Source organism: Sapajus apella, unplaced genomic scaffold (genome assembly GCF_009761245.1).
Source record: "Sapajus apella isolate SASKATOON/1434 unplaced genomic scaffold, GSC_monkey_1.0 scaffold5, whole genome shotgun sequence".
Lineage (NCBI taxonomy): Eukaryota > Metazoa > Chordata > Mammalia > Primates > Cebidae > Sapajus > Sapajus apella.
In genome coordinates, this window is record NW_022436945.1 from 38953985 (window position 1) to 38963929 (window position 9945).

Sequence of the window (9945 nt, forward strand, 5' to 3'; positions counted from 1 at the left end):
TATGGCTACATTTTAATATCTGTTAAATCTGAAAGGTAGGTAAACATATACAACATTATTTTTTCATACTTTTTTGTATGTTAATGTTTTGTGGTTTAATTATTATTTTTAAAGTTTCTTTTAAAAGCTTCACAGGTGATGTGATATAAAGCCAGTGCTGAAAATCTCTGTTCTGAAAACATTAACTAATAAAAACTTGACTATTTAATATCAAGAAATACATCTACAGAATGGCAACAATCTATAGCTTGTGAAGTTAGTAAGCTTAAATAATTTTACATTCATTTTATTTATTTATTTTGAGACAGAGTCTTGCTGTGTTGCCAGGCTGGAGTGTAGTGACGCAATCTCAGCTCACTGCAACCTCCGCCTCCTGGGTTCAAGCAATTCTTCTTCCTCAGCCTCCGGAGTAGTTGAGACCACAGGTGTGCGCCACCACGCCCAGCTAATTTTTTTTGTATTTTTAGTAGAGACAGGGTTTCACCATGTTGGCCAGGATGGTCTCGATCTCTTGACCTCATGATCCGCCCGCCTCGGCCTCCCAAAGTGCTGGGATTACAGGTGTGGGCCACCGTGCCCAGCTACATTCATTTTAAAAAAACTTTCACATGGCAGGTAATTTCTATAAGCAATATTTTCTAAGAGGCTGAGGTTATTACCCGAGGGAAGCAATACTTCTCCAAGCATGGTCCTCAGCTCACTTGTAAGAATGTGGAGGGAGTGGGAAGAAGGAGGGAACACTAATTTAAAATGCAGACTCCAGTATTCTACCTAAGACCTACTTAATCAAACTCTCTGGGTGTTGAACCCCAGAGTCTAAATTTTTAAAAGGAGAATGCACATGTAGGCACGATTCTTTGATACACCAAAGAACCTAAAAACCATACATTTCTTTGTTTAGTGAGGTAATATTCGTCAGACTCTGAAAATTACAATGAAGTGTAGAGAATACTTCCCAAAAATTTGAGACAGTAATTCTACCAGTATATATTCACGCAGATGCGGATAAAAATTTTCCTGCACTGTGTACCTAACCTGAAGGACAAAGAAATGTATTTTAGGATGACGACCATCATTTTACATTGCCTTTCTAAAAGAACTTCAAAAAGCAACTGGGTAAACAGGAAAACTCCGCAGTCCAGCCTTGCTGCTGTTCTCACCAGAACAGGCCCCAAACACGATTTTCACTAAAGCCATTTCAGTAAACAAAGCAAATGTGTCTTGAACCAGGCCTGGCTGGCACAGGAAGGTCTCCCAAATCTACTCTCAAAACTCGAGGTATCTTCTCAATGCCTCTCCATCATCTTTTTGTTACTAGTTTTCACCCCTCCACAGTGATTATTTTGTCATCATTTTTTTCACCTGCATCTTCCAATCCATCCCTACCTTTCATGACTTTTGCTTTGGTCTCCTTGATTTTCCTCCTCATTGTCCCTTCTTCATTGTCCCTGTTTTCAGACAAAATCAAAACTACAATGCTGACTTGCAAGCCCTGGAAAACTGCTCCCAAGCCTCTGAGTTGAAAACAAACCAGCATAACAAACACATGAAAAGATATTCAACCTCCCCTAGCAAACAGGAAAAGTGCAAATTTTAAACCACAAAGACACAATTTCACACCCATGAGATTGGCAAAACATCAAGTCTATCAATATCAAATATCTGCAAACATGTGAAGCAACTGGAACCCCCAAACGCTGCTTGGTTGGAATGCAAATTGGTACAACTTCTTTGGAGGGCAATCTGGCAACTTATTAAAGAAGAGGATCAAATTCCTTTGACCCAGCAACTCCCTTCCCAGGTTTACACCACAGAGAAACTGTCAACTGTGTATACTATACACAGGGAGATGAGTTCACAACTGTTCGCTGCACTAAAACAGCACACACACAAATTTGTAAACCTAAGGGCTTATAACATTAAAATGAATGAATGTGTTGTAGCACATTTATATAATGAAATATTATACAGCAGTTAAAATAAACTAGGATTGTGTGTCTCTTAATGGATAAATAGCACAATCACAATTTAAGTAAAAGCAAACTGAGAAGAATGTTTAGTATTATAAAGCACATTTGAAACATGAAAAAATACACTCTATCTAGGTTATGAATGCATACTAATCTAGTAAAAATACAAAAACACACAATAAACATCAAATGTAGAAGAGTGGTCACTTTGTGGGGAGGGGCAATGAGATCAGGAAGGGCTCATAGGTGGTTTTAAATATATATGCGATATTTTATTTATTCGCTGGGGGGGAGGTACACAAGTGTTCACTCTATTATTCTACACACTTTTCTGTATGTCTAAAATTCACCATCGCTCAGAAAAGAAGCCAAAGTCTGAGCTAATTTTAAAGTACTGGAGAGTTCTGAAAGTGGCATCAGAACTTGAGGAAGAAAAGGAAGGCTGTCGCTATGGGTGTAAAGTGAAGCTCTGGGGACCATAGAGTCTTACCACCATAATCATAAAACTATCCATAGCAAAGAATCATTCCCAGAATTGTGGAAAACTTCCACATACAGCACTGACGACAAGCCCCAAACTCTAAGCCATAGTCCCAGTATAGAAATATTCCAAAAACCCTTTACTGTTGGGGTTGGTTGTTAATACAGAGTTTGTCTCAAGAATGTTTTCACAACCTAGCACAGTGAGTCACACTTGTAATCCCAGCACGTTGAGAGGCTGAGGCAGGCGGATCACTTGAGGTCAGGAGTTCGAGACCAGCCTGGCCAACATGGTGAAACCCTATCTCTACTAAGAATACAAAATTAGCTGGGCATGGTGGCAGGCACCTGAAATCCCAGCTACTCGAGAGGCTGAAGCGGAATCACTTGAACCCGGGAGGCAGAGGTTGCAGTGGACCAAAATTTGGCCATCGCACTCCAGCCTGGGCAACAAGAGAAAACTCCATCTCAAAAAAAAAAAAAAGAAAGATTTTGCTGGTTCATTTTTGAGTGGCCTTCTCTCTTAAAGGCCAGCAAGGCCTTTCAAACCCTTAGACCAGCATTTGGTTCCACCACAACCAAGGGTTATAAGAAGCTACATTACAATAATTGGACCATAAACGTTAACTAAACCAAAAGACACCATCTTTTACATCTCTTCCAGTACTTCGCTTTGGGTGGTTTCATGGGTAGGCTAGAGATAGAGATAGGGGATTATCAAATACCTTTCTGATTATACTACAGAATTTAATACCATCATGGAACCCCAACCCATTCACACTAACTAGAAAGACCAGGAGGGGAGGAAAAGAGACATCTGAGCTAGAGAAATTTCTCTTGATTGCTAAGAGAATCAAAATTGAAAATGCTTTCGATTATCATCCAAACATACCAAAATTCCACTTAGTAAAAACTAAATAAATATGTTTTATGGTATGAGTGAACTGAAGCACATAAAAGTTGCTATTCAGAAAAGGTATTATAATCTTTCATTCTAACTAAATACTGACATTCAATTTTGTTTTCTCTGAGGATTCCAAGAAAAACAGAAATATCCGAAGACCTAATTGTCAGGTCCTGACCTAACATAAACCCCTGCATATGAGACCAGTGGGGCCAGAAAAACAGAATTGCTTTTCTTTAAACATTAGCCCACCTCACCTTAGACTGTATTTTCTAACTCCAACAACTATCAGCGTATACCCTCACGTGACTTTACGCCTAGCTGATACATTAACTACACTTACAGTTGCCAACTATCTTTGAGAATGGAAAGCATGAATCACAGTAACAGAGGAAAAGGCAAGATATCTGTTCCCCCAAATCACAAGATTGACATATTTTTTAATAATTTAAAAAATTGTTTCCAACCATTTTCAAAATACTTGCCTCAGGTAAGTAGTTGACTTATCAAGATAAAACTATAAAAATTCTCTAGTTTTGTTTCAAAATTTTAATGTTACTTTCCCTTTATTTCAAGATAACTTCATTTATTTACATGTATATGTTTTTATTTACATGATTTTATTGTTTGTTTGCTTTTGTTAGAGATGGATCTCACTCTGTGGCCCAGGCTGACCTTGAGCTCCTGGGCTCAAATAATCCTGTTGCCTTGGCCTCCCAAAATACTGGTATTACCAGTGAGCCACCATGCCCAGCCTACTTCATTTATTTAAAATAACTCAAATCTGGCACTCAAACTGGTGTCAAAAATTATCCTGAGGCTGTTCTACAGATGCTAAAATGCTAATATCTGGTAAGTTTAATGCAGTTTTAAACAAGGTAGTTAGGTAATGAAGTGGTGGCTAACCAATTAAGAGGTGCAGATTTTCATAAAGACTTTAAGAAATTCTACTAAGAAGCTTTTCACGACCAAAAAAAGAAAATCAGTTTTACAAGATGAGAAAAACTAAGGTCCCTGGAAATACAACAATTTGCCCAAAAGCACCATTAGATTCATGCTTAACTGGAAAGACACCCAATGGTGCAGCTTCCAATTCTAACTCACACTGACTATAATCATGTCCTCATATAAAATAAAAGCCAGAAGTAGAAAGTGTATCCAATTTTGGTCAAACAAGAATATATTCTGAAATGTCCTGTTGTGTTTCCACTGCACAGCTGCTGGGAGTTTGTCCAGCCTCTATCTGTGCTGATTATCACACTGTATTGAAATTGTTTCATCTTTACCAATGTTATGCCAACAAGATAAGGAACAGCTGAGCCCCTTGGGGACAGGGACCCACCTCATTCATTTATTAAGCACCTGAGTATAGTCTGTGCCAACACTAACATAGCAGGTCCCCAACAGATGGCCATTTACTGGAACGAAACTCGTAATCTATTTGTTACATGGCATTTTCTCAGAGGTACATCTTACAGCACTATTAACAAATGAAATAAGGTCAGATGATCTGGACCAATTTGCATTGGTATGTCACATTTGGTTTATTCTAACAAATGCTTCCTTTTTAGAAAATTCCTTAAGCTCTTCAGACAGGAAACTTAAAAAAATCCAAAAACAAAAACCTTCCATTTGCAGGGCCATAAAAACATATAGGAAGTAAAATTCATTGATCTGAAAAAAAATCAGAGGATTATCAACAGAAGACATTTCCTCATGGTTGGTAGCAGCTAGTGCATTACGAAAATTACAACACACCAGCCAAACAAGCTTTACTATCTCTGAACCAGACACTGCTGTGTGGCCAAGCTGACCTGCCCTGAGCAAGTTGATCAAGAATTACCACGGCACGAATTCACACAGAAGAAAAATTAAAACAAATGGAAACCAGTACCAAACTTCCAATGGACAATAAAATGTCAGCAAGCGGGTAGGTAAGTGGAGGAATGAAGATATTTTCCAAGTTTCCTATATCTAAAACTGGCGCAAGAAGTATGGGGAAAAGAAGGGATGTTTCGTTCTCAATCACACAAAGTATCTGCTACAAGTTTGGTTTCTGCTCTGCTGGGTCATTTCTTGTCTGGGGGAGGAAACAAATCCACTTTTCGATGATAGATCTTGGTTTTTTCCTATTACCCAGAAAAATGGTATCTTCTAACATCCTTTCTGGGCACATAACAGCCAGTTCAAAATATGTCAAATGATCTGCTTTAAAAAAATAAAAAAATGCAATCCCCACTTACTCTACTCGAACCAGCTGGGACCAACTGAACTTAGGGGTGGGAAGAGTCAGTAAGAGGCCCACAGAGGAGCTAAGCAGTGAGGAGTGACCTGTAAGACACCTACCTGGAAACAATTCATTATTGAGTGAAGAATCTAAAGAGAGGTCCAATGAATATTTATGTCTGATCCGGTGAAAGACAGCAGTTTCCTTATACCTGGCCTCCTCCTCTGAGAAGGAAGACTGGGAGGGGCAGGGGTGACCTGAGCAGGGGGCAGGGTTAAGGATTCCCACTCCAGCCTTCCTACACACAGGAGGTGTTTATATTAATGGTTGCTTCTACCAGGTCTGAAATGGCATAATCTCCACTGTTCCTTAAACACCTGGTAGATGACATAACAATGAGAAAGATGATGCTGACAATGACACTCACTGAGTTCCAGCCATGTACCAGGCCCTGTGCCCAAGTAATACAACAATAATAACATCTCCTTTTGGTTGATAAGGAATGTCTAAGACCTGGCAACTTGTTCAAGGACACAAAGCCAACAAGCAAGGACCTGCCAGGCATGGTGGCTCACAGCAGTAATTAGGTGCTTCGGGAGGCTGAGGTGGGAGGATCCCTTGAGCTCAGGAAAAAGAGATCAGCCTGGGTAACACAGGAAGATCCAGTCTCTCTCTACAGAAAATTCAAAAATTAGCCAGGCATGGTGGCACATGCCTGTAGTCCCAGCTACGCAGAAGGTGGGGTGGGAGAATTGCTTGAGCTTGGGAGTTGGAGGCTGCAGTGAGCCGCCATGTTCATGCCACTGTACTCCAGCCTGGGTGACACTGTGAGATCCTGTCAAAAAAAAAAACAAAACAAAACCAGGCCCTGAACTCAGGAAGTCTGACATTAGAACCCAGACTCTTTGTCACTCTCTTTAGACACGGCGTCTAAATAAGAACATCAGACTCCTTATGAATTACTGGTTCCTCACTTCATGTGGGCGATGGTCCTAAATCTGGCACCTTTCTAGGTCTCCACCTGAGATATTAACCCTCAGGGCAGTACTGGCCTGCTCCTCTCAGGTCCTCCCCGCACCCTGTCTCCCTGGCTCAGTTTCACTGAAACACTCTGAGACATTCAGCCCAGGTGTGCCAGGAAGCCCCAGCTGCACTGAGGGGGAGGGGAGGGAATAAAAGCTGGAGGCTGGCTTCCTCTTGGGACAGGCTAGCTCTCAAGTTTCCACACACAAGCAGGACAAGAACACCACCAAGGGCTGGGACGAGCCTCACTACCCTGTAGTAGCCTTAGGTCTGCGGCCACCCCAGCAGACATGAAAGAGTATTCAAACTGCTCCAGATTCACAGTTCCCTCAGGAGCTGGTCTTAGGAGAGAGAAACTGAGAAGGCATCACCTCTTCCCAAGCAGCCCCTTCATAGGAAGGAGAGGAAGGAAAAACAGAAACCTGTCTCCTCGAAGAGAAAGGAAAAAAAGAAAAAACCAGAAAGGCTCCAGGATCCACTCCCCGTTTGGAATCGCCCTGCACCGGTATCTGTGCAGCTATCACTCTGGGAGGCCTCAGCATTTGCTCTGCTGGCCGTGGCAGTGACACGTCCCACTGTGCTGAAAGCTGAAGCCAGAGGGTCTCAGTTCCACCCCTGAGCTAACACAAGGCTCCTGAATGCTCCTTTGCCATGTGTTGATCTTGCAACAGAATGTGGGACAGAAGATTTAAAAAGCTATGTTGAGGGGGAAGGGCAGCCAGATCACCTTACACCAAGGCTTCTCCATCAAGCCTCCATGGAGCCCCTTTAGGGGCCAGCATTACTAGCTTCAAGAGAGGTTTTCCTCAAACTGGCACTATAAGAACACGTGTTGCCTCCAGGGGTGCACGTGGGAGGGGGCTGGGAGGACACTGCCACCTAAAGAATGGAGGCAAAGCACACATCATCTCACCCTGCACAGGACAGCAATGCCTTACTCCAGTCTGAGTTCCCCAAAGGCTCTGACAAGTGGAGGTGCCAGCAGGTCCACCCTGGGGACCCAAGGGCTGGAGGCTGTTCCTACAGAAAATGGGAAAGCAATGGGGGAAACTCAAAGTGACCACCACGTCATGGGCCCGGACTGCATCAGAACCCAGCGATGCCCCTCGCTGTATCCATGCCCACGAGCCTACGCTAGGTCTACAGCGGATCAGACAGGATAACCCTGGAGACCTCCTCCAAGCCCACAGCCAGCCCCACCCTTAGGGCCTGCAAATATTACTGCTACAGAGCCTTGTCCCTCTTTCACAGATGATGAAACTGAGGCATTCGGAGGAAATAACGTTACTTTTTCAAACCAGGTTGAAGTTCACTTTTCTAGCCACAATTCTGCACTTTTTTTTTTTACAGCTTTATTACATTTCCATTTCTCCAGATACACAACTGCTGTTGCTAAGTGAATTTTAAACACCTCTAAAAGACTGAACTCAGAATGAGATGAGGGCAGTCTGGGAGTCCAACAAGGCTGTCTTGACAGCAAGAAGATGATGGGTGCCCCCACCTCCAGCTTGTCCCCCACCCCCTCCCCGGGGACGTCCAGGTTCGGTCGCTCCCCTCCCCTCAAGCCACTTCCACCGCAACCCGAGGGCGGGGGCGCAGCAGCGCGGCCCCGGGATCGCCTGGTGGGCTCCGAGGTCCCGGGGCTGAGGCGGGCGCTGGGGGCGCGGGGGGCGCGGGGACGTTCCCCGGCCGCTCCGGGGGCTGCGGCCGCGCGCCCAGCCCAGGGGCAAGGAACTTCTGGCTGCGCGGACCCCGCCGCCCCCGCCACCCCCGCCGCTCCCGGCGCGTGTGCTGCTCGGGCTTCCCTTTCTTTGCCTCGCAGCGCGTCGGGCGCGACCCCGAGGCGGCTTGGCCACTCACCATATTACAGATGGAGGCGATGTTTCGGACAGTCATTAGTCTAAAGGTTGCAGCGATCCCTCACCGCCATCTTTACAAGGGGAAACCGGGACTGCCCATGGTGGCGCGCTGGCGGGGAGGCCGGGCGGCGGCGCGGCGGCCTGGGGTCCGGCTTTCAGTTTGGCTGGGAGAGGGAGGCCGGGAGGAGGAGGCGGCGGCGGCGCGGGGAGGGCGGGGAGGGAGCGCGGAGGGGCGGGGAGTGGCGGAGCGAGGGAGCCTGGGCCGCGGCCGGCAGCGCGGGGAGGAGGGGGGCCGGGGTGCGCTGCGTGAGTCCGCGCCTGCTGCTCCGAGCGCTCCGGGCCGGGTTCCCGAGGCCCCACTGCGCCGCCCGGGCCTGGCCTCCTGCTTTTCCGTTGGATTCCCTGCCTCTCTCTATTCGGACTGGAACGCCGAGCCAGGCGCTGAAGCGCGCCGCTGCGGCAGCCGCACCCCGCGGGTCCCCCCGGCCGACCCTGACGCGGAGGCAGCAGCCCTCCTCGGCCCCTGTCGCTGTCGGGGAGCCGGGGACGCCGCGGGGCGCGGGGTGGGGAGGGGGAGGGGAAGGGGGACGGGGAGGCGGGCGGTCCGGGCCGGGCCGGGGCGAACGCGGGGCCGCCTTCTGTCCTCGCTTTTTCCTCGTCGCCTTCCTCCCGCCGCGCCCCTCGTCAGCCCCCGGTGTTTATTTTTTGGCGAAGGGTAGGGGTGGCGACGTCCAACTTTTAGTTCCTCCCCTGGGATCCAACCAGATGGCACCGGCGGGGACACCGGAGCGGTCAGAGAGCCCTCGCCAGCCGCGGGCCGGGCGCCCGAGAGAGGGCGCCGGGAGGAGAGAGGAATCCGGGTCTGGGCGGAGGCCAGCAGCGGCGCGCTCGGGCGGTTTGTGACATTAGCGGGTCCAAAGGAGACGTCCCGGTTCCGCGCAAGCACTACGGACTGTCCGAGGAGCGGAAAGAACGAAAACAAAACTTTTCCGCATCTTCAAGGCGGGCATACCCTTCTCAGGGGCACCCAGCCCCTAGTGTTGAGAGGGGCGCTGAATGGGATTGTGCACGTTTTCCGCATTAAAGGTCGTGGCTACGGGCGGGGCGCGAGTCTGTGCACCACTTAGCAAATAGGTTCACGCGAATTGAAGGGGCCTCTTTCTGAATGTGTGAAACAGTTACACGTACAAGGTTGCAATTCGATGCTTTCAAAGGAGAAGTGCAAGTGTAACTGTTTCACACATTCAAAAAAAAAAAAAAAAAAAAAAAATTGAATGAAAAGAAAAGTTAATTGAAAATAGCTTTTATCCTTTTATCTAACCAAGAGTAAAGATTTGAGAACCATTGACTGCTAATATCCCTAGGATCTGGGGAGGAAATCAAAGACAGACTTGATGACTGAAGGTTTGGGGAGTCATGTCACTGTGCTTTCTAGTCGACATAAGACATAATATTCCTGCTTAAGTTTTTAAACCTAAATCT

General features: G+C 46.4%; 1 protein-coding gene across 1 annotated transcript in view; it reads right to left on the reverse strand.

The window, feature by feature from the left end:
• The window catches only part of USP46 (ubiquitin specific peptidase 46), a 73512-nt gene extending 64824 nt beyond the window's left edge, over nucleotides 1-8688 (reverse strand). The window contains exon 1 of the mRNA XM_032274163.1: nucleotides 8465-8688. Coding sequence (XP_032130054.1) covers nucleotides 8465-8500 — 36 coding nt within the window. The 5' untranslated portion in view covers nucleotides 8501-8688. The remainder of the gene's footprint in view (nucleotides 1-8464) is intronic.
• Nucleotides 8689-9945: the final 1257 nt, after the last annotated feature.